This window comes from Canis lupus, chromosome 30, assembly GCF_048164855.1.
Source record: "Canis lupus baileyi chromosome 30, mCanLup2.hap1, whole genome shotgun sequence".
Taxonomy (NCBI): domain Eukaryota; kingdom Metazoa; phylum Chordata; class Mammalia; order Carnivora; family Canidae; genus Canis; species Canis lupus.
Genome location: NC_132867.1, coordinates 41,963,332 through 41,986,768, shown reverse-complemented (window position 1 = coordinate 41,986,768; position 23,437 = coordinate 41,963,332). Strand labels below are relative to the sequence as shown.

The following is a 23,437-nucleotide window of genomic DNA, read 5'->3' as shown; positions in this document are numbered from 1 at the left end:
CAGCTTTGGAGCAGCTTCTTCAGAACAGGAAGCACCATACCCTCACCAGTAGGGCTCACCGGCCTGTTTCTCAACTGTGCAGCAGCCCAGCCTGGTGAAGAGCGGAGCGGACGCCCCTTCCCTGCCCAGCCCGGACGCCCACCGAGGTCACCGGCATCAGCGGGGTGAGTGCACAGGGGCTCCTCTGTGTCCAGCTTCTTCTCCTGGAGGGGAACAGTTTCCCTGGGGAGGGGCCCAGCCCTGGAGAGGACCCTGTAGCCTGGTCCCTGGTACCCACCTGGGGCCGGTCCATGCCAGGCCCCCCTTCCTGAGATCCGGCGGGGGGGTGAGCGCCGTGCCCACCGCGGGCAGAGCCACACGGGGCTCTGGGAACATCCGTCACGGGGGGGCAGGAGGCAGCGTGGCAGGAGGACGGGCCAGACCTTCAGGCCTCAGCCGCTGGGCCTGAGGTCCCTGGTGAGCCCCTGATGTGAGCCAGAGGGCGGCTGGGGGCAGGCGAGACACCCAGAGGAGCCGCAGCAGGTGGAACCGGGGCTGTGCGGGGAGTCTGGGGCCCCAGCCTGCCTCTCTTCCTGCTCGAAGAGGCCTCCAAAGTTGGCAGCGGTGGTCCAGCCTCCCACGGAGTCTGTGCGTGTGAGTGTGCGTTGTGTGTGAGCGTGTGAACATGTGTGCAAATATGTATGGGTGTGTTTACGTGAAGATTTGAGTATGTGGGATGTGTAGGTTTGTGAGTGTGTGAGGTACGTACAGGCATGTGGGGTGTGCGAGCGTGTGTTGTGCATGTGCACATGTGAGTGTTGTGGGGGTTGTGTAGGCGTTCGAGTGCATTCTGCCGGGCGGGGTCCACCTCTTCTCTTGGACTTTCAGAGGGTCGTGAGCTGGGGCTGGGAAGGTGTCACCTGGGAGCTGAGTTTCAGGGGCAGGTGTCTGGTGTGTGACTCAGCGTCCCACCCAGGCTCCGGGGAGCGGGGGGCCTGGACCCTGGGTCCGCCTGGATTCCAGCCGGCAGCACCTCACCTGCAGTCCCCCGGGGTCGCCTCCCCCTGGCGCCCTGTCCTCCCCCCACCCAGGGCTGGGAGCCTACCCTGCACACCCACTGGAGCCCGGAGCACTGTTCCTTTGAGGAAGCCTGGGACCCCGAGGGGGCGGGGAGGGGCGGCCCCCTTGCCCCACGTCCTTAAGGAAGGTTCTGGCGGCAGTGGCCGGGCCCTGGGCTCGGTCCCACATCCTGTGCAGGCGCGAGGCCTGTGTGTGGACGCCTGACGTCCAGGTGACCGGGGACCACTCTGCCGGCTGTCACCGCGCTGGGGAGCTGGCAAGTGCATCCGCGAGCGGGTGGGGAGCTGGCTGCGCAGAGGCCGCAGCGGGGTCCGAGGGGGCATCTCGGGGAGGCTGGGCCTCCGCCCCCTGCCCTCCGGGATTGCTCCCGCTGCCCCGAGCGCAGGGAGGCCCGGCACCAACTCTGGGCGCCGCTGAGCTGTCCCGGGGCCGGGAGCGCTGAGCGCAGCACAGGCTTCGTCTGCAGCCCGCTCCCTGGGGGACTGCGTGCTCCTGGGGGGACGGGGCCTGACCGGTGGTTCAAGCCCCAAGTGACTCCACAATCGCACGTGTAGTTCGGCACCACTTCTGGGGCTCGGGGAGCAGGCAGCCAGCAGACCCGGCCTCCGCAGGACCCCCGGGGGGCAACCCAGATAGGAAGGGGCGCCCCGGGGTCGGTGGGTGGCTCCCACGCTCTCTCCACCGTGTGGGGCCCACGGCGGAGCGGGTGCTCCCATGGGAGACACATTTTCCAGCTGATGCTGGACCGGAGCCCCGATGTCTGGGGCCAGGGGCCCCGGGTACCCTGGACCCCGTGCACCCACTGCCTCCTCCGGGTGCCACCTCCCGGTTTCCCACACCGGGACCCTCGGCCACGAGGCCACCATCACCCTCTTGCGCCGGATGGGCTCCTGAAACGCCGTCTCTGGCGCCCGGAAGGTGTTCTTTTGGACCAATTCTCGGTAGCTTCTTGGTGATATTTTCTCCCTTCCTTTTTATGCTCAGAAGCTCTCCCGACCTGCAGGTGCACATCCTCCCGGTCCTTCCATCACGCTGTTCCCCACACGGAGCGCGCGTGGGCCTCTGGTGGGAAGGGGCCCCTTCCTGGGGAGCTCCCCCACCCGCCCGTCGCCTTCCAAGGCTGATGCACCACCCGCTCAGGGCCTCTGACTCGCCCACGGGCACGCGGCCTGCTCCCCGCCGCCGCCGTCGTGACCTGTCCTCCCAGAGCGGCTGGGCCTTCGACACGGCTCGTCCGCTGCTGCCAGGGAGACAGGTTCTGCTGTGTCAGCCCTAGCTTCCGTTTCATCTTCCGCCTCACGACGCGCCCCGCAGGTGCGTCCCCACCTCCCGCACCTGGGCCCTGTGCCCGCGGGGTCCCCTCCGTCCTCGTCGCAGGGGAGCACACAGGGCGGCGGGCTTCAGGCCCCGTGAGGCCGCTGAGCACGGGGCCGAGGATGCTGTCTGCAAGTACCCCGTGGACCCCCTGACCTGAGACGTGCCCAGCAGCAGAGCTTTCACATCTTCTAATGAGTACGTGGGAGGACGTGTCGCCGTTTTCCTGTGGCCAGACGCTGCGGCCCTCGGGAGGCCTCTGCTCCTGGACTTCCCACAGTGGTGCGGTGGTGGGGCTGGCGCCCTGAGGACACGCGTGTCGCATGCAGCCTGTGCATGGCAGCCCCCGCCCCCTGAGGCTTGTCCGGCCTCCTGCCAAGCTCCCAGAGCCCCCGTGTGTCCAAGCATCCTGCCCCCACGGGGCTGGGGGGCTGCAGGGGCAAGGACACGTGTCGTGCCTCCTCCGGCCTCCGGGCCCGTCTGCGGCCTCCGAGCTCCTGCTCTGACCGCGGCTTCTGTCCAGGTCTGGGGGCTCGTGTGGGAAGCAGAAGTGACCCCATCTCCACGTTCTCTCTTTTGGTGCAAAGAGGCTGACCGGTGCCTGTTTGAGAGCCGTCGCAGACGTTTGCTTGTTTTCTCCGTCAAACACGTTTGAATCCCCCAAGCTCCTGGGGTGAATGCAGGTGTGTGTGGGGGGTCCCCTGCCTCCCTTTTGTGTTTGTTCCAGGGGTTCTGAAATTCGGTGATTCATCAGTTGCAGGTCACACCCGGTGCGCATCACATCACCCACCGCCCCCACCTCCTCCCACCCGTGAACTTTCCCGGCAGCACCTCCCGCCCCCACCCCGCCCCCGGCACCCGATGCGGGGAGCCCCCGTCAGCCCCCGAGCCCCCGTCAGCCGCGTGGACTGGTTCTCAGACCCAGCGGCCTAGAGGCACAGTGGGTCTCCAGTGGGGCTCTCCAGTGGCCTACCTCAGGGGTTGCACTTTTGCAAAACCTCCGACTTTTGTTGTAAGGTGGGTCGGGAGCCAACGGTGAAGAAAGAATTCTTGAGGCATCTTTCTTGGTGCAAAAAGGTGGTTTTATGAAAGCCCAGGGACGGGACCGTGGGCGGGAAGAGCTGCTGGGGATTGTGGGAGCGTTGGGAGAGTAGAGAGAAAGGAAATTTCTTTTGTTTTCTTTTTCTTTTTTAAAGATTTTACTTATTTATCCATGAGAGAGAGAGAAAGAGAGAGAGAGAGAGGCAGAGACCCAGGCAGAGGGGGAAGCAGGCTCCATGCAGGGAGCTCGATGCAGGACTCGATCCCAGGACCCCGGGGTCACGATCTGAGCCCAAGGCAGATGCTCAACCACTGAGCCCCTCAGGGGCCCCGAGAGAAATCAAATTCCTAAAGGGATTTTCGTAGCTGAAGCCACAGGACCCTGGAGGTCACACTACGCGAAGCTAAGGTGGCTTCTGGCCTCCCGGGAAGCATTCGTGCTACCGCAGTTGTGAGTTCCTGCGGGATCGTCCTGTGGGTCCTCAGGGGTTCCTTTGGTCAGCATCTCTTCATCGGTGACAGGAAGCCTGATGTGACACCCTTGCTATCCTGACTCTGCAGGCCGCCCAAAGTGTTTTCTTGCTAAGGTTTCCTCTTTTTCTTGTCTTTCACCAAATATGGTGTGTGTGGTGTTGGGGGGGGACTCGCTGGGCTCTCCGAGCCTGGCCGTAAAGAGCTGATCCTCCCGAAGGTGGCCTTGGTCCTCCGCACTCACGCTGCGGGTGCTGCTCGGGCCGGGGACAGGGGAGCACCAGGCCCAGGTCTCGGGGCTCCAGGAAGCCACCCCACAGGAGACTCCCAGACCCGCGACTTCCCGCGGTCACACTCAGGTTGCGCCAGGATCCTCCTGGCAGGCAGGGTCATGCAAGGGTGGCTGTGTCGCAAAGTCCTCTTGGCCGGGAGGACCCTGGGTTTCTCAAGCACCCGGGTCCCCGTGAGGGGCCCACCCTTCTCTCCGGGAGACGAGGTAGAAGGGCTGGTAGAGTGGGGTGCCCCACCTCGGTGGCAGGGCGGCGGGAGGGCCTGAGCGGCACCGGCTGGACCCGGGGCCCTCGCCCCTCCCCCTCCTCCTCCTCGCTCAGCTCCGCCTGGGCCCCACGTGCCCTCATGCTCTCGTGCCAGGGTCCTTCCGAGTCCAGTGCCCACGGGGACAGGTGCTGCGGCGCTCCAAGCTGGGCCACCACCGGAGCGGGTAGGCCTACGCACCCCGCTGCACCCAGAGGGACCCAGGCTCGGCGGGCAGCCCCCGTGCTGCTGGAGGGGCTGGGCTGCAGGACTCCGCCCAGGGGAGGCCCCCGTGGCAGGGTCTCCCGCAGCCTGTGCATGGCAGCCCCCACCCCCTGAGGCTTGTCCGGCCTCCTGCCAAGCTCCCAGAGCCCCCGTGTCCGGGCATCCTGCCCCCGCGGGCCTGGGGGCTCCAGGGGCGAGGAGCGCTTGGGGACAGGGCCGCCACCAACCCCCGCCCAGCCTCCCAGGGTCAGGGCCAGGCCATCTCGGCCTGGGCGGTGTCTCCGTGACCGTGGCTGTCCCCTCTCGTGGGGGCCTTGGCACCCAGGCCCACACCTGGCCGCGGCTTGGGCCTCAGCTCTCACATGATGGCCCGAGGAGCTTCTGTGCCGGCTGCTGTGACTGTTTGGGGGCCTGATCTGTGGCCGCCGGAGAGCCAGGCGGGGCTGGGGTAGCCGCTCGCCCTGCTGGAGCTCCGGGGGCCCAGGGTGCCTGGGGCAGCGCCCAGGTCGGTGGGCACACCTGAGGCAGTGTGAGCAATGGGCTGCGGAACCTCGGAGGGACCCGGATGCAGCGGGGAAGGCTGGAGCCGGCCTGGCCTGAGCCCCACGTGCCCACGGCGGGCGACAAGGGGCTTTCTCTCATAAACGTGCGGGGCCTGGACTGCTCCCAAACTGCCTCCCCGGCCCATCCGGCCACGGCTCTGACCCAGGAAGCCACGGCACCATGTGGCTTCTGCTTTTGACCCCAAACGGGAAGGATGGAGGGTTCTGTTTTGACATTTCTGGGTCCTGATTATGATCTTGGTGGGGCCCAGGGAGCAGGGTCACCTCCAAAGAGACGGAGCGTGAGGCCGCGCGGGGCTTCCAGGAGCAGGAGCCCCAGGCTGGTTCTCCCAGGGCCCCCGGGGGCGCAGAGGCAGGCGTTCCGAGGGCGGGGCCGGGGCCCCAGCGGGGGGTGGTGCTGCCCGTGCCTCCCGAGGGCCGTGGGTCAGAGGGCGCCCTGTCCGCCCTGAGGAACCAGAGCAAGGCCCTGAACGCCAGGCCTCAGCCTCCCCAGCGCCCAGCCTCCAGGAGTGACTGTGCCCGGTCCACGCCCTGCCTCAGGTGCCGGGTGTCTAAAGACAGCAGGTGTGTCCAGACGACGTGACGGTGGCCTGGAGCTGTGGCCTGGGCGAGGCCGACACGGGCTGTGCGCGCTGACTCGCTCCTGCAGGGGCGTCTGAGAGGCCGGCTCAGGCCTGGCACCCGGGAGGCGCTCCGGTCCTCACGCCCGGTTCACTGGGGACCCAGGCGTGGGACGGCCGCAGCCCTGACCCAGAGCGTGCGCACCCTGCGTGTGCTGGGCGCGTGCTGGGCGTGTGCTGGGCAGGGGCCCCGGGGTCCCCGGCAGGGCCCTAACCCCTCGGGCCTCCTCTCCTGCGGCAAGGCCGTGGGGGGCGTGGCCTGCACCGACGCAGCGCGGCCGGGCTCCCAGCTCCGCACCTGCCGGCGGCCAGCCCGGGGTCCAAGGCGGTCGCTGAGCCCCCCTCCCTCCCCAGGACATGCTGCGCCACAGCTCCCTGCTGCTCACCCTGGAGGGTCTGCTCTTTCTCTGGGCCGGTGAGTCCCACGCGGGCAGCTCCGCACGACACAGCCCACCATGTCCCGGGAGGGGAGAGCGGACCTGCCCCCTGTCCTGTCCCCCAGGGCAGCTCCGCCCCGACCCGGGCCTCCTGGGGACCCTCCTTCTCCACCACCCCGTGTGTGGGGCTTCCCTGCCCCCCATCCATCAGCGGCGCCGCGTGGGGTCGGCCCGCGTCAGGCCACCTCTCATGGAGCTGCCTCCTCCTGCCGCCAGTGTCCTGCCAGGAGTGCACCAAGTACAAAGTGAGCACGTGCCGGGACTGTGTGGAGTCGGGGCCCGGCTGCGCCTGGTGCCAGAAGCTGGTAAGAGCCCCCCCGCCAGGGACCTGGCGCCCGTCCTGCCCGTCCCGCGTTCCCGTCCCCGTTCCTGTCCCCACGCCCTCCCTCTGCCTCTGGAGCTGGGCACCAGGGGGGCCACCACTCTGTTTCCAGGGAGGCACGCGCAGCCTGGGGGCTGAGAGACAGACAGACAGACAGACTCGGCCCCACCCCAGGGCAGCCTGGGGTCACCCGGCCGTGTGCCCCCTGCCCAGGCAGGAGCCCTGAGCGGGGACCACAGGACGTGAGGAGGTTGTCAGGAAGTGAGAGCACAGGGACGAGGTGCGGGAGGCTCCGCATGGGACCTTTGTGCTTCTCACGCGGCGGCCGCGACCCTCCTGTCCCGGGCCCATCCACCTCCTGGAGAGAAGCCCCAGGCCCCGCCCGCGGCCCCCTCCCCCTGCGCCCCTGTCCCGACCATGCCCTCCCGCCCTGGGGGTCCCTGAGGTTCTGACGCTGCAGGACGGGCCGGAGACGCATGCGCGCACTGAGGGTAGACTGCAGACCTGAAGCCCCTTTGTCCCTCGTTACTTCAAGCATCCGTCGCTAGCCCAGGCCCCCCAACCCCGACACCCACCACACGCTCCTCCCGGGACTGGACCGTGGCCACGGCACCTGCTCACGTCTGCACGCCCTACGCAAACGTTCCCAGCTGTGCCCATGATGCTCTCGATCGCGCTTGCCCCGGGCTGTGCGATGACCCAGGATCACACCCGGCAGCAGGTGTCCTGGCCCTTCAGTCCCCCGGAACCGGGAGCCCCTCAGCTCTGGGTCACGCACCACCCCCCGCGCCCGGCACTTCCGAGGGGCTCAGAGCAGCGGCCGCTAGGAGGCCCAGCGCTCGCTCTCCCTGGGTCCAGGGCGTGTGTTTGGGCAGGTGCCCCGCACGGGGCTCAGGGCGTGCCTCTGTCCCCACACTGGTGATGCTGGTGAGAGCCCCCCAGCCGAGGGGCGTCGCCTCCACCGCGATGTCACCATTAGCTCTTTGCGGTTAATACGTGACTTGTGGGGTGATGCACGTGGCCAGGAGGCCTGCTTCCTGTGAAGCTTACACCCCCTGACGTTAGCGCCCGGGGGCGGGGGGGGGCACCCCAACCAGTCCGGCGAGGGCTGCACCGTGGGGGCGTCCAGCGCGCGCACTCCCCTGTGGCTCCTGGTGTAAGGAGGACTTCATCCACCTCCCCCGTCTCTGTCCCATCAGAGCGTCCAGCAGGCGCACCTCCGCGTCCATTTTCTGAGCACTTTTTTTCTTTTCTTTTCTTTTTTTTTTTACATTTTTTAAATTTAAATTTAATTTGCCAACATATAAGACCCAGTGCTCATCCCATCGAGTAGTGACATGGCCCAGGCCCAGAATCGTCCTCGTCCTCGCCCCCGCCGGGGAATCTGGCGGTTCTCCGCAGGCTCCTGCCTCCCTTTCAGGAGAAGCCGGGCTCCGGCCCCCGCAACACGTTTCCTCCTTTTCTCGGTCCCGCCCGACGCGGCAGGGGCTTCGGAGCGGCCGGCCCACGCCCCGGCCACAAGCGCCTACAGGGAAGTGGGGTGCCGGGTGTGGTCTCCCCCCTTTGACACGGTGTGGCCGCAGCCCCGGGGGTGAAACGTCCCCGGCAGGTTGGAGTTCCCCATTCCCCGCGACAGAGCTCGTTAGATTCCTTGGAAATAGGGCGAGGCTCGTTAGCTTCCACGCAGACTGCAGCGTAGGCCTTTGTTCCCGGGGGGCTCGCTTTGTTCCTCGGGTCCTGCGAGCAGTGACAGAGGTCCCAGGGGAGACGGGCGGCTCGGGAAGTGCCCACCCTCCGGGCGCCGCGGTGGGCCGCACCTAACCAGCCTCCGGCATGGCCACCCCTGAGACATGACCTGCCCCTTCCTGGGCCCCCCTGAGAAAGGGGGCAGAGACGTGTCCGGGTCCCTGAGCGTGTTCTTCCTTGGCCTGGCGTCAGGACCCACGGGACCCTGCTCCCACCCCGTCCTCTCAGAGCCCAGGGGCCTCTATGAGGACGCTGCCCTGATCCAGGACCCCGCCCGCCTCTCCCAACAGCCTGGGGCTTGGCCCAGAGGTCGGCCTGTGTGCTGGAGCCCCCGGGGCGGCACCTGCCTCCTCTCGGGAGGGCGCTTCGGCTACTAAAGGCCCAGCCACCCCGGCCACTCCTGGCCAGGTGCCCCGGCAGGGCCTGGAGCTGCTGAGCGACCCCAGGGACAGCCGGGGCCTGAACACCTTGGTCCTTCCATCATCTGGGGTGACCCACAGCCTCAGGGAGAGGCCGTCAGAGGGCGGGTGTCCTCCTCCCACCCAGCTGCCTGGCCTCCCACCCTCACCCCTCCCCACCCGGACACCTGTCCCCAATCCCAGGTGCGACAGAGGAGGGGCCGCCTCCTCAAGTGACCCCGAGGGCCGCTCTCGTGCAGCACCCACAGTGCGGCCCCCACCCTGCCTCTGCCCTCCTCCTGAGCCCTGACCCCCCCCGCCCCCCAGAACTTCACTGGGCTAGGGGAGCCCGACTCCGTTCGCTGTGACACCCGAGAGCAGCTGCTGCTGAAAGGATGTGCGGCTGACGACATCATGGACCCTCAGAGCCTGGCCGAGATCCAGGAGGACAAGAAGGGCGGCCGGCAGCAGCTGTCCCCGCAGAAAGTGACGCTCTACCTGAGACCAGGTAGGCTTGGCCTCGGCCGGGGTCAGGGGGCACTGGCGTGTTGGTGGCTCTGGGCGCCAGGGCTGGGTGATGGTCCAGGCGTCCGGTGGCCAGGTCGGGCAGCAAGGCAGGCGAGCCCCGGAGACTAGAGACTGTTGGACACTCGGCCAAGGGAGTGTGGCCCCTGCCCTCCGCCTGCGGGAGGACCCCCAACGCCCACCATCGGCGGCTCTGTGCCTCGGCTCTGTGTCCTTTCCAAAGGGGAGGAGGGGGATCCCTGGGTGGCGCAGCGGTTTGGCGCCTGCCTTTGGCCCAGGGTGCGATCCTGGAGACCCGGGATCGAATCCCACGTCGGGCTCCCGGTGCATGGAGCCTGCTTCTCCCTCTGCCTGTGTCTCTGCCTCTCTCTCTCACTGTGTGCCTCTCATAAATAAATAAATAAAATTTAAAAAAAAAAGGGGGGGGGAGGAGGAACTCTTCTATCCCCGTCTCACACCGTCAGGGGCTCTTGGCAGAGTAAAAGCCCTGATGAGTCCTGTAGCCAGGGAGCCTGAGCGACGTCGGAGTCATTGTTGCTCAGACTGACTTGACGGCAGAGCCCCGTCAGTGCTCCAGGAGGAGTCCTTGGGGGAGGCGGGCCTGGTGGGAGGAGCAGGACCACGGGGCGGACTGGCCAGGGTGGGGCTGGGTGAGCACTGCCCCCCTGGTGCACCCGGCAGGCGGCACAGACGGAGACGACCAGGCCCCCTCCCTCCATCGTTCACCCTCCCGTCACGTGTTTGCTGAGCACCTGCTATGCTGAGGCTGGGACAGGGGCCTGCGTCCGGCTGGGGGGTGCCCGGTGCCGGGGATGGAGCAGGGCTGGTCCGGGCAGCCAGGTGCCCGTGCACGGCAACAGTGCTCCGTGAACGAGGACTCGGTGGCATGAGTAGGTCCGAAAGGTTCTCCTAGAAGTTCAAGTCTAGCCGGGAGCCCGGTGTCATGTCCACAGGCCTCGGAGGAGGGGGCGGTGATGAGACCTCGGGGCCCGCGGAGGGCAGGTCGGGGCCTCGGAGACGCCTTCACGCTCGCCCCGTCTGCCCGCAGGTCAGGCGGCTGCCTTCAATGTGACCTTCCGGCGGGCCAAGGGCTACCCCATCGACCTGTACTACCTGATGGATCTGTCCTACTCCATGCTGGACGACCTCATCAACGTCAAGAAGCTGGGGGGCGACCTGCTGCGGGCGCTCAACGAAATCACCGAGTCCGGCCGCATCGGTGAGGTGACCCTTGGGTCCCAGGCGGGCCTGCCGCTCATGCCCCTCCCAGAGCCACGCAGGGCAGGGCAGTGGGGTGGGGGGGGCTGCCTGGGTCACCCCCCGGCCATACCTGGCCACCCCCAGCCACTGCCCACTCCTGGGTCACCCCCGGCCACCACTGGGTCATCCCCCAGCCACCCCTGGGCCACCTCCAGCCACCCCTGGCCCATACCTGGCCACCCCCGGCCACCCCTGGGCCACCTCCAGCCACCCTCCATCCACCCCCAACCCCCCTAACCCCTCAGGCCGCCCCAGCCTCCCCAGCCACCACCCCCGACACTGCCATGCAGCCCTCCGCTTCCTCCCTGCTCCGTCCTTCTCCTTCCGTCGTGTCTCAAACACAAAGCCGTACGTTGCTCTTTATTAAAAATTAGAGAACTGCCCCCACCCCCCGCAGTGTGTGACCTGCACGGTGTCCGCCCGAAGCGCAGCAAACCTGCACGGCTCGAGTGCCGGCGGGGCCCTGGCGCTGACACCCACGGGCGCATTCCACACCCCCCGCCCCGCACATCCCGGCACCCGTGCGTGGGGCCAAGGGGACACCTGCCTTTCCTCCCTGTGTCTGCCCGGCCGCTGTCTCTGTGTGCAGGGCCTCACGCCCAGGCCCACGCTGCATGTGCACATATGCGTGCTCACACACACGTGTGCCATCACACTCATGCACGTGGGCGTGTGCAGACCCCACACCCGCCCCGGTGGGCGGCAGGGAAACCGAGGCTTGCCGCCGTGTGCCCCCCGCCCCCGCGCTCATCCCGCCCCCCCCCTCAGGCTTCGGGTCTTTCGTGGACAAGACGGTGCTCCCCTTCGTCAACACGCACCCCGAGAAGCTGAAGAACCCGTGCCCCAACAAGGAGAAGGAGTGCCAGGCGCCGTTCGCCTTCAGACACGTGCTGAAGCTCACGAACAACTCCAACAAGTTCCAGACGGAGGTCGGGAAGCAGCTGATCTCGGGGAACCTGGACGCGCCCGAGGGCGGGCTGGATGCCATGATGCAGGTCGCCGCGTGCCCGGTGAGGCCCCCCCGCCGCCCTGGGGCCCTGAGCTGGCCCGCTCCGCCCCGCCCCCTGTCCCCCGTGACCTGCGCCTCGGGGCCCCCGTGGGGTCTGCCACTCAGCCCCTCCCCCCCGCCGCCGCTGGGCCCCCAGGGCAGGGGGCGTCCCCGTGCCCACCCCCTGCCCCCTCGCTGGCCTGGCAGTGCTGGCAGGTCCCCTCCACCCGCTGCGTTGATGGCCTGTCAGGCTACGGACGACAGCCTGGGTTTGTTTGTTTTTTTAAACGATTTTATTTATTTACTCGTGAGAGACAGAGAGAGAGAGAGAGAGGCAGAGACCCAGGCAGAGGGAGAAGCAGGCTCCATGCTAGGAGCCCGATGTGGGACTTGATCCCGGGACCCTGGGGTCACGCCCGGGGCCAAAGGCGGTGCTAAACTGCTGAGCCCCCCGGGCTGCCCAGGTTTTTTGTTTTTTAAGATTTATTTATTAATTGGAGAGAGAGAGGGAGAGAGCTCAGAGGTAGAGAGAGAATCTCAAGCAGAACATGGTCCCTGTGGGGGGCTCCATCCCATGACCCCGAGATCGCGACCTGAGCTGACACCAAGAGTCGGATGCTCAACCGACTGAGCCCCACAGGTGCCCCCCCTTTTTATATTATTATTTATTTTCATTTTTTATGGCACCGTGTTTTAAACCTTCAGAGACCAGGTTCCAATCCCCCAGCGTGTGCGGGTCCCCGGGCACATCGTACCGCCTCTCTGTCCACGGCATGCGTGTCGCTAGCGTCCCCTGGTCACCCGCGTCCCCTTGAGAGCCCCTCAGTTTCTCTCATCTTTTGTGCCTTCCGGGTTTCTACATGGCAGTGGCCATGCCTGTGAGTCTGCTCCTTCGGTTCCCGGGGACATTTCCTTAGGATCAGTCCCTGGCCCGAATGGCCACAGAGGGTCTACGCTTCATCTCAAGCCCCCAGCATCTGGCCCGTGTGCACGGGCGGCCTCGAGCAGCCACGGCGTGGACCCCGCGTCCCAGCCGGGGTCCTGGAGGAGCCAGGGGCACGGGGACGGCCCGGGCCTTGGGGAGGCCCCCCAGGCCCTGCCCGCCGAGGCCCCTAACCTGGCGTCTTCTCAGGAGCAAATCGGCTGGCGCAACGTCACTCGGCTGCTGGTGTTCGCCACGGACGACGGCTTCCACTTTGCGGGCGACGGGAAGCTGGGTGCCATCCTGACCCCCAATGACGGCCGCTGCCACCTGGAGGACAACATGTACAAGAGGAGCAATGAATTTGTGCGTGGCGCCCCGCGTCCTGGGAGGGAGCAGACCGTGCGGGCCCCCGGAGGGGTGGCTGGGGCTCTGCCCCAGGGGAGCAGGGAGGTGGCGGCCCAGGGAGCCCAGGGGTCGAGGCCCTCCGTCCAGGGGCCCGCAGTGTCCTCGGGCCTGGAGGGGTCAGCGGCCGGCACAGGAGCTCGCCTCCGCCTGCGGCCCACCGCCGCGGCCCTGGTGGAGCAGCCCTGGGCTCCGTCCCTGACCCCGGCCGTCTGACCGGGCCTCTCCCCCGCAGGACTACCCGTCGGTGGGCCAGCTGGCACACAAACTGGCCGAAAGCAACATCCAGCCCATCTTCGCGGTGACCAAGAGAATGGTGACGACCTATGAGGTGGGTGGAGCCGGGGTGCCGGCGGCTGGGTGGGCCGCGGGCAGGTCGGTGGCCGCGTGCCCGCGGCGTGGACGTGGGCCAAGCCCCAGAGGCGGGCACGGGCCCGGGGGCGCCCCTGCGGTGGGGGCTCTGACGGGAAGGAGGAGGGGTGTCCCCGCGGGAGAGCCGTGGCTAGCCTCTGTGTTCCCCCGAGCGGGACGACGCGGCCAAGCCCCGCACACCCCACTCTAGGCCTGCGGGCCCGCGCGTGGGGACCCAGGCGCTCCATGGGCGTCAGGTGCCCGCGGCCAAGCGCCCGAGGCGCCCCGCCTGCCCGCAGGAGCCTGTGCCCTCGCTGACCGCGCTTCCTTCTCGGCTTCGGGAACCGAGTGTGCCCTGACTTCACGGAATCGCTGTTCCTGTTCCTTCCCCCAGGGCGCGGGGATCCTCCCGGCCGTGCTTCCTGCCCCGTGGGGCACTGCCTCGTGAGCGGGGCTGGGGTGGAGCGGGGCGGCCTCTCCGGCCCGGAAGGCTGCAGGGGCACCTGCTGGCCGCCCCCAGTCCTGCTTTCCGCCGTGGGGGGCCTGCTGCCGCTTGGGGGGGTGCAGTGGGGGGTGCTCTGCAGGTGCCAACGCCCTGGGCAGCTCCTGCTCGCTGTTTTCCAGACTCCAAAAGAGACCTGGGACCCTGCAGGAGGCACAGGGGAGGGGCCCTGGCGGGGGAGGGGGCTAGCTTGCCGAACCAGGGGCCAGTGGCTCCGTGCAGGGCTGATGACCCAGTGCCACCACCTGCTCTGGCTGCGAGCATGGGCGGGTCAGGGTTGGCAGCCGTGCTCTGGGGGGCAGCAGGTCCCCGGGACAGTGCACTGCTGCAGGGGAAGCTGAAGCAGGAGCCTTGAACCCTAAACCCACACTAGCGGGACCTTCCCTCGGCGGATCCCTGCCCTTCCTGAGCCTCCTTCCTGGGGCTCCTGTGTGAGGGGCATCGAGGTGACCAGAGCCTGCAAGGAGAGCATTTGCGGGACCATTCTTGGGGTCCCCACATGGTGGGGAGAGCAGGTCGGAGGGGCAGGGCGGAGAAGAGCCCAGCTTCCCAGAGCCATGGTGGGATCCTTCGCCCGGGGTGGAGCGGAGAGGGCGGTGGAGGCCACGGGGGTTGGCAGCTGGGCTGTGATGGTCCCTGGGGGCCCGTGGAGGTACCTGGACTCCATCTGGGGAGTCACAGGGGGCGCTTTGGGGCAGAGAAGTGACCCAGCCATCAGTCCTGTGAAAGACCGAGTGATGGGAACGCGGGGGCACCAAGGTGTCCTGGAGGCTGGCCGCAGGCTGCCCACGCACGGGGCCGCGGGACCAGCCGCCCACCAGCCAGTTGTCCCCTGCCTGCCTGACGCAGCCGTCCTGAACATTAAGTCACACCAGCACGTTAAAATGCTCCAAACTCTTCCCTCCCCGACGTCGTCGGCCCATCTTGTGGCTCTGGGCCCTTGGCTGGACCTGATGTAGCCACATGCTGGAGGCGCTGGTGGCCAGGCATGTCGCCCCCCAGCTCACGGCCAGGGGTGCCCGCGGCTTGGGGTCACCTGAGGAGGAGCATGTGCGGCAGGGAAGTCCTGAGTCGCTGACCACACGCCGGCCCTGAGATACCTGCCGCAGGGCGGCCTGGGCCCGTTCCCGAGCAAGAAGGAAACCCCCTGGGCTGTTAGGGAAGCGGCGACGCTGTGGCTTCAGTGGCCCGGGTGCCAGCTGAGTCGGGTCTGGTCTCCTCGCCCAACAGAAGCTCACCGAGGTCATCCCCAAGTCAGCGGTCGGGGAGCTGTCGGACGATTCCAGCAACGTGGTCCAGCTCATCAAGAACGCCTACAACGTGAGTGCTGGCCCGGCCGGGGCCCCCTGCAGGCCAACAGGGGCTGGTCTGCGGAGAGGGGCCCCGCTCTCTGGTGTGCCTCCTGCACCCCTGCACACCGGGGCCTGGCTCTCCCCGCAGGACAGCCACTCCCCTGGGGTGGCAGGGCCCGGCCACACCCGACCCTCGCCTCTGCCGCCCGCGGAGCCGCGGAGAGCGCCCGAGACGGGCCGGTGCCCTCAGATTCACCTAGAGCCCCGTGGAGGGCGTCCTGTGCGCCCCAGACCCCCGAGGCAGGCCCTCCTGGGTGTCTGTCGTCACGGCCACGACACCGGCACGCCCGTTCGCCTCTGACTTGGTCTCTTGGTCCAAATAGAGACTCGGTCTCTTGGTCTCTTGGTCCAAATAGAGACTCGGTCTCTTGGTCTCTTGGTGACTTGGTCACGCCCCTTCTGTCTTGGTCTCTGCCTTGGTCTCTCCCTCTCTCTCTGTCTCTGTCTCTCCCTCCATCTCTCCGTCTGTCTCTGTCTGTCTCTGTCTCTCCCTCTTTATCTCTCCCTCCGTCTCTCCCTCTGTCTCTGTCTCTCTCTGTCTCTCCCTCTCTATCTCTCCCTCTGTCTCTCCCTCTGTCTCTGTCTCCCCCTCTCTGTCTCTGTCCCTCTCTCGTCCCCGCACGCAGTTTCTCCAGCCCCTGGCCCACTCCAGGCACTGGGCGTGTGGTGGCAGGTGGGATGGTCGGGCTCCCGTCGGTCCCCTCGCTGGCCTGTCCCGGGGGCCGTGCCGCCGCCCGCAGGGGACACAGGACCTGCCGCCTCCCCAGCTCTGCGTGGCGGGTGGCCGGGGGAGGGAGGCCGGCACCCGGGGGCGGCCGGAGGGGCAGGGACGGCGGGAGGAAGGCCCTGACCCGAGCCGCTCTGCCCGCAGAAACTGTCCTCCAGGGTCTTCCTGGACCACAGCCTGGCCCCCAGCACCCTCAAGGTCACCTATGACTCCTTCTGCAGTAACGGGGTGTCGCAGGTGGACCAGCCCAGAGGGGACTGCGACGGCGTCCAGATCAACGTCCCGGTGAGACCCTGTCCCGACCTTCCGGAAGGTTCTCTCCCGGGGACGAGCCGGGGCCCATCCAGGCCCCGGGCTTCCACTCCGTCCAAGGCGGCCAACCTCTGTGAGGTTGTGGGTCAGGCGTCAGGAGCCAAGCAGGTGCCGGGCTGGCTCCCCCGGTGTAGACGAGCGCCGAGGGGGAGGCGGCGCCCCCTGGAGGCGGTGCTGGGGCCGCGTCCCCACAAGGAAGGGAGTCCTTCCCAGCCCTCCGCACAACTGCTTTGGTCTCGTTTCCTGATTTTTGTGTTTGGGGTTTTTTGCTTCTTTTTTAAGAAGTGTTTTATTTTATTTATCTATTTTTAAGTAGGCCCCACCCCCAGGGTGGGGCTGGAACTCATGACCCTGAGATCAAGAGTCGGATGCTCTGCGGACGGAGCCAGCCAGGCACCCGTTTTGTTCTTTTGACAAACATGAAAGCATGGCCCACGCGGATGATGAGACATAGGCGCGGAGTTATTCCCATCGTATTTTGATTTTATTATAACCATAAAAATTAAATTTTTCCCTTTCACGGCTGTGAACTAATATTCAACAAAATACTAGTTCTTTGCGTGGCAGTTTTAAATAGGACCTTGGAATTCCTTCAAATATGTCCCTTGCTAAATGTTGCGTGTAAATTCTTACTGAAACAGCTCTCCCTCGCACTGGGCGACCCACACGGGAGTTTATTCAGTCTCACGACTGGCTGGTTGTGTCCTCCACGTTTTTTTTTTTTAGGATTTTATTTATTTATTCATGAGAGACACAGAGAGAGAGAAAGAGAGACACAGGCAGAGGGAGAAGCAGGTTCCATGCAGGGAGCCGATCCTGGGTCTCCAGGATCACACCCTGGGCTGAAGGCGGTGCAAAACCACTGAGCCACCCAGGGGTCCCTGCGTCCTCCACGTTTTTCCCAATATTTCTGTCCTACCCGAATGTCCTCTGTAGCAATTCGTTGAAATCTCTGTGTTTCTGGCATCTTCACGAACCACATGCAAGGAGCAGCCCCTAAATCTCCTTTCTGACATATGGTTGTTAAAAATATTCCTGACGCGGCCCCCCCGCTCCCCCAGCCTAAGGCTGAGCCAGAGATGATGGGTGTGGGGAGCAGTGGGCTTGGGCCTGCCACCCCCACCTCCTGTGCCCCAAACTGGGGGTCCAGACGTCCTCCTCTCTGTTCCCACATCAGGTCCCGGATTAATGCCCAGGCTCTGGTGTCCTCCCCATCCCCGTGCTTCTGTCCACGCCCCCCCCGGGGCCCAGGGCAAGCTCCTGGACAAACCCCCAGGTCCAGGCCGCAGGGCCAGGAGGGGGGAGCAGGGTGCCCCGCTGCCCAGCCTCGCCTGAGCCCGGCTCTTCTCCACAACAGATCACCTTCCAGGTGAAGGTCACGGCCACGGAGTGCATCCAGGAGCAGTCGTTTATAATCCGGGCACTGGGCTTCACGGACACAGTGACCGTGCACGTCATCCCCCAGTGCGAGTGCCAGTGCCGGGACGTGGGCCAGGACCACGGCCTCTGCAGCGGCAAGGGCTCCCTGGAGTGTGGCATCTGCAGGTGAGGTGGTGCAGGCAGGTGCGCCGCGCGGCCAGGGGAGCCGGACAGAGGGGCAGCCAGCCCACGTCACCGTGGGAACCTGAGCCTGGCTGCTCCCGCCGCAGGTGTGAGGCTGGCTACATCGGGAAGAACTGCGAGTGCCTGACGCACGGCCGCAGCAGCCAGGAGCTGGAGGGCAGCTGTCGGAGGGACAACAGCTCTCTCATCTGCTCGGGGCTGGGGGACTGCCTCTGCGGGCAGTGCGTGTGCCACAGGAGCGACGTTCCCAACAAGAACATCTTCGGGCGCTACTGCGAGTGTGACAATGTCAACTGCGAGCGCTATGACGGGCAGGTGTGCGGGGGTAAAGGTGAGCGTGGTGTGGCCAGAGGGACGGGTGAGTGAGGATGGGCAGATGGACAGGCAGACAGGGGGACAGGGAGATAGGGGTCAGGTGGATAGGGGGACAGGTGGACAGGGAGACGGGGGGGTCAGGCAAACAGGGGGACAGGTGGACAGGTGCACAGGCAGATGGGGGGTAGGGGGTCAGGTGGACAGGGGGATAGGGGGACAGGGAGATGGGGGGATCAGGCAGACAGGGGGACAGGTGGACAGGTGCACAGGCAGATGGGGGGTAGGGGATCAGGCGGACAGGGGGATAGGTGGACAGGGAGATGGGGAGGTCAGGCAGACAGGGGGACAGGTGGACAGGTGCACAGGCGGAAGGGGGGTAGGGGGTCAGGCGGACAGGTGGACAGGGGGACAGGGAGACGGGGAGGTCAGGCAGACAGGGGGACAGGTGGACAGGTGCACAGGCAAATGGGGGGTAAGAGGTCAGGTGGACAGGGGGATGGGGGACAGGGAGACAGGGGGGTCAGGCAGGCAGGGGGACAGGTGGACAGGTGCACAGGCAGATGGGGGGTAGGGGGTCAGGTGGACAGGGGAATGGGGGAAAGGGAGACGGGGGGGTCAGGCAGACAGGGGGACAGGTGCACAGGTGCACAGGCAGATGGGGGGTAGGGGGTCAGGTGGACGGGGGACAGGGAGACGGGGAGGTCAGGCAGACAGGGGGACAGGTGGACAGGTGCACAGACAGATGGGGGGTAGGGGGTCAGGTGGACAGGGGGACAGGGAGACGGGGAGGTCAGGCAGACAGGGGGACAGGTGGACAGGTGCACAGGCAGATGGGGGGTAGGGGGTCAGGTGGACAGGGGGATAGGGGGACAGGGAGACAGGGGGGTAAGGCAGGCAGGGGGACAGGTGGACAGGTGCACAGGCGGATGGGGTGTAGGGGGTCAGGTGGGCAGGGAGATAGGGAGAAAGGGAGACGGGGGGGTCAGGCAGGCAGGGGGACAGGTGGACAGGTGCACAGGCAGATGGGGGGTAGGGGGTCAGGTGGACAGGGGGATGGGGGAAAGGGAGACGGGGGGGTCAAGCAGACAGGGGGACAGGTGCACAGGCGGATGGCGGGTAGGGGGTCAGGTGGACAGGGGGATAGGGGGACAGGGAGACAGGGGGTCAGGCAGGCAAGGGGACAGGTGGACAGGTGCACAGGCGGATGGGGGGTAGGGGGTCAGGTGGACAGGGGGATAGGGGGACAGGGAGGCAGGGGGGTCAGGCAGGCAGGGGGACAGGTGGACAGGTGCACAGGCAGATGGGGGATAGGGGGTCAGGTGGACAGGGGGATAGGGGGACAGGAGACAGGGGGGTCAGGCAGACAGGAGGACAGGTGGACAGGTGCACAGGCGGATGGGGGGTAGGGGGTCAGGTGGACAGGGGGATAGGGGGGTCAAGCAGGCAGGGGGACAGGTGGACAGGTGCACAGGCGGATGGGGTGTAGGGGGTCAGGTGGACAGGGGGACAGGGAGACGGGGAGGTCAGGCAGACAGGGGGACAGGTGGACAGGTGCACAGGCAGATGGGGGGTAGGGGGTCAGGCGGACAGGGGGACAGGGAGACGAGGACACGCGGACAGGGAGACAGGGGTCATGTGGACAGGCAGACAGGGGGATGGGGGACAAGTGGACAGTGGGACAGGGAGACGGGGACCGCAGATAGGGAGACGGGTCAGGCGGACAGGCGGACGGGGGAGAGCCGCGGCACTGGGCGCGAGCGGAGGGCGGGGCTGAGCGTGCCCGTCGCCCGCAGTTCGGGGCTCCTGCAACTGCGGCAAGTGCCAGTGTGAGCAGAACTACGAGGGCTCGGCGTGCCAGTGCGTGAAGTCCACCCAGGGCTGCCTGAGCACGGAGGGCATCGAGTGCAACGGGCGCGGCCGCTGTCGCTGTAACGTGTGCGAGTGCGACGGGGGCTACCAGCCGCCGCTGTGCGGGGACTGCCTGGGCTGCCCGTCGCCCTGTGGCCGGTACATGTGAGTGCCTGCGCCCGCCCGCCCCCGCGCCTCCTCCAGGAGCACCTCCCCCTGCCCCCCCATGGCCCTCGCCACGGAGCCCCGGCCCCCCACGGACACCCCCCCCACCCCGCCTGGCAGGCCTGTCCCCGCCTGTCCCCGTGTGTCCCCATGTGCTCACCCCGCACCGGCCCCTCCGCAGCACCTGTGCCCAGTGCCTGAAGTTCAAGCAGGGCCCCTCGGGGAGGAACTGCAGCGTGGAGTGTGGGAACGTGGGCCTGCTGAGCAAACCCCCGGAGAAGGGGCGCAGGTGCAAGGAGCGGGATCTGGAGGGCTGCTGGATCACCTACACGCTGCGGCAGCGGGCCGGCTGGGACAGCTATGAAATCCACGTGGACGACAGCCGGGGTGAGCCCGGGGACGCAGGCGTGGAGAGCGATGCGCGACGTGGCGGGGGCGTGGGGTGGCACGGGCACAGCCTGCCCTTGGATGGAACCTCGGGTCGGGACCAGGAGGAGCAGGGGAGACCCACAGGCCCCGGCAGGTGCTGTGTGGAGTCAGTCGGTGTTGAGGAGAATGCTGGGTCGGTGACAGTGACACACCTGGGGACTGGGGCTTCGGGGGCTTCGGGGGCACGGATGCATGGTGGCATGGGTTTCGGGGCTCTGGACAAGCAGCACCCAGGGGCACGCAGGGCACACAGACTCTCAGCACTCCCCTTTCCCGCTCAGAGAGCTGAGGGCCTGGCAGCCCAGGAGGCCCAGACCCCGGGGGAAGGCGCCAGGTGCAGGCAAGCCGTCCCCTGGCCCTGCAGCCCTGGGACCTGCTCCCAGCTCCCCTCCCCACAGGGGGAACCCGGGAAGCCAGGGGTCTCAGGCCCTGTGTGGCCTGGAGCTCACAGCCTGTGTCTGGGGCTGCAGATCGTGGCCTGGCAGGGGGCAGGGGTTTGGGGGGAGGCGGCCTTCGTGGGGCTCCTTCAATGGCAGATTAGGATTATGTCTGAGTTTGTGCAGCCTTGGCCATGTCGCTCAACCTCTGTAGGGCACAAAGGTCCTCCAGAAAGGCCAGGATGATGGAATGTCCAGGGGCAGGGAGTCAGGGACAGGGTGTCCAGGAGTGGGGTGTCCAGGGGCAGGGGGTTAGGGTCACGGGGTCCAGGGGCAGGTGTCCAGGGGCAGGGCATCAGGGGCAGGGGTTCAGGGGCAGGGTGTCCGAGGGCAGGGGGCAGGGTGTCTAGGTGCAGGGGGGCAGGTGTAGGAGGGCAGGGGCAGGGAGATAGGGACAAGAGGCAGATGCAGGAGGGCAGGGGCAAGGGGGCAGGGGCAGGAGGCAGGGGCGGGGGTGGCAGGGACAGGGAGTTAGGGGCAGGGTGTCCAGGGGCAGGGGGGCAGGGGTGGGGGCTCAGGGGCAGGGAGTCCAGGGGCAGGGGGTCAGGGGCAGAGGGCAGGGGCAGGGGGTCCAAGGCTAGGGGTGCAGGGGAGCAGGGGTGCAGGGGGACAGGGTGTCTAGGTGCAGGGGGACAGGTGCAGGAGGGCAGGTGCAGGGGGCAGGTGCAGGAGGGCAGCGGCAGGGGGCAGGGGCAGGAGGCAGGGGTGGGGAGGCAGGGACAGGGGACAGTGGGGGAGGGGCAGGGGCAGAGGGGCAGGGGCAGGGGGGCAGGTGCAGGAGGGCAGGGGCAGGGGGCAGGGGCAGGAGGCAGGGTTGGGGAGGCAGGGAGAGGGGACAGTGGGGGAGGGGCAGGGGCAGAGGGGCAGGGACAGGGGGCAGGGGCAGGGGGGCAGGGGCAGGGGGCAGGTGCGGGGAAGCAGGGACGGGGGCAGGGGCAAGGAGGCAGGGGCAGGTGTCCAGGGGCAGGTGAGTGAGGGCCCTGTCCCCCGGTCAGGGGCTGAGGGGTGGCACATCGCTGCCCACTGCCCTGAAGGAGGAGGAGGAGGCGGGGGTGTGAGGACCCCACACGGGCATCACTGGTGGGTCGTCATCCCCAAACTGGGCCCGAGGTGATGTTGGGGCGTCGGGCACCCCGTCCTGCCGAGGGTTACCTCCGTGCCCGGGAGCTCTGGTGAGCGGGCCGCTGCCGTCCCAGCCGTGGCAGCCGTGTCGGGAGGCTCGGGGCTGGTCCTGGCTGTGCCGTGGCTCCCGGCATCTGGGGCGCCCGTTGCTCTCCACGTGAACCAGGGGCCTCTACGCCTCACCGGGTCCCGGGGCGCCCGGCCCTCCCTGGCTGGGCTGGGGGCTCCCCCACGGCCCCGTTGCCCGGATGGTGAGCACGGAGGTGGGACAGCCCTGTGCACCTGGGCGCTGGGCCGTGACCTGGGGCAGAGCACACCTGGGGCCAGGTGAGCGGGGGTGGGGTGGGGGGCAGCCTGACACTCCTGTGTGCGCTTCCTCCTCGCCCCAGAGTGTGTGGGGGGCCCCCAAATCGCCCCCATCGTGGGCGGCACCGTGTCGGGAGTCGTGCTCATCGGCATCCTCCTGCTGGCCATCTGGAAGGCTCTGACCCACCTGAGTGACCTCCGCGAGTTCAAGCGATTCGAGAAGGAGAAGCTCAGGTCCCAGTGGAACAACGTGAGTGGCTGTCCCCGGGGTGGGGGGCGGGGGGGACCGTCTGGCCGTTTGCCCCCGTCGTTCATCCTCGGGCCCCCGGGAAGGCCACCCCTGCTCCTGGCTGCTTCTCCCCCCGCTGACGAGCCGCACTGCCTTTCCCACCAGGACAACCCCCTTTTCAAGAGCGCCACCACCACAGTCATGAACCCCAGGTTTGCTGAGAGTTAGGGCGCTCGGCGGAGACGGCGCTGGCTGAGCCCGTCGGGTGGAAGCCCCCGAACCACGTCTCCCCGTCAGGCTCCTCCAGGGACGTGGCCACCGCGCTCCTCGATGTCACCCACCAACGGATTAATACACGTGCTCAAGTAATAGATCCGGTCAGGGGGCGACACGGGCCCGTCAGAGGGACAGCCTCCCGCTGCGGGCGTGTCCCACCTCGTGGGCGAGACCTGGAGGGGCTGCTTGGGTCTTACGAGGGTAGGCGCGTTTTTCTATAAAACTTAGAGTGGCAATCTCATTGAAGTGGCACAAATTTATTTATATTTGAACTTATCGGGGTATTAAATCACATCCCATTGGTTATATTGTCTCCCCCATGACGTGTATCAAATAAATTAATAAAACTTCAGCGGCGGCTGTGTCTGCTCCCTCCAGGGTCCCTGCGGACCGCGGGCCGGGGCGCGAGCGCCTCCTCTTGCGTTTGTCCTTCCTGCCCTGTTGGCCCGACGTCCACGGCGCTCCCTGCCCCCGTCCCTGCCCCACGTCCTAAGCAGCTTTCAGAAGTCACGCGAGGCAGCGTCCCTGAAGGGGCCGTCTGCGGAGCGCGGGGACAGGCATCAGGATTCTAAAGTTAGTTTGTCGCCGGTGAGCTGGGTGACAGCCCACCCTCGGCGTTCCGGTCCACGTCGGTGTCCGGCGGTGACGACCAGGACACATGAGTGCCCGCAGC

General features: G+C 67.1%; 1 protein-coding gene across 4 annotated transcripts; it reads left to right on the top strand.

The window, feature by feature from the left end:
• ITGB2 (integrin subunit beta 2) lies at window positions 1-23,116 on the top strand. 4 transcript variants are annotated; one of them, XM_072807201.1, is made up of 17 exons: window positions 1-164; window positions 2,961-3,056; window positions 6,182-6,242; window positions 6,481-6,569; window positions 9,058-9,238; window positions 10,304-10,474; window positions 11,284-11,525; window positions 12,636-12,791; window positions 13,066-13,161; window positions 14,914-15,003; window positions 15,907-16,047; window positions 17,432-17,619; window positions 17,724-17,968; window positions 19,746-19,965; window positions 20,147-20,352; window positions 22,343-22,509; window positions 22,654-23,116. In XM_072807201.1, exons 2-17 carry the CDS (start codon window positions 3,051-3,053, stop codon window positions 22,714-22,716), a joined length of 2,322 nt encoding a protein of 773 aa, XP_072663302.1. In that variant the 5' UTR covers window positions 1-164; window positions 2,961-3,050; the 3' UTR covers window positions 22,717-23,116. The 4 variants fall into 4 exon arrangements, with proteins under 4 accessions (XP_072663302.1, XP_072663303.1, XP_072663304.1 ...); XM_072807202.1 differs by lacking the exon at window positions 2,961-3,056 and having other exon boundaries at window positions 2-164; XM_072807203.1 differs by lacking the exons at window positions 1-164; window positions 2,961-3,056 and adding an exon at window positions 4,454-4,606.
• The last annotated feature ends 321 nt before the right edge of the window (window positions 23,117-23,437 follow it).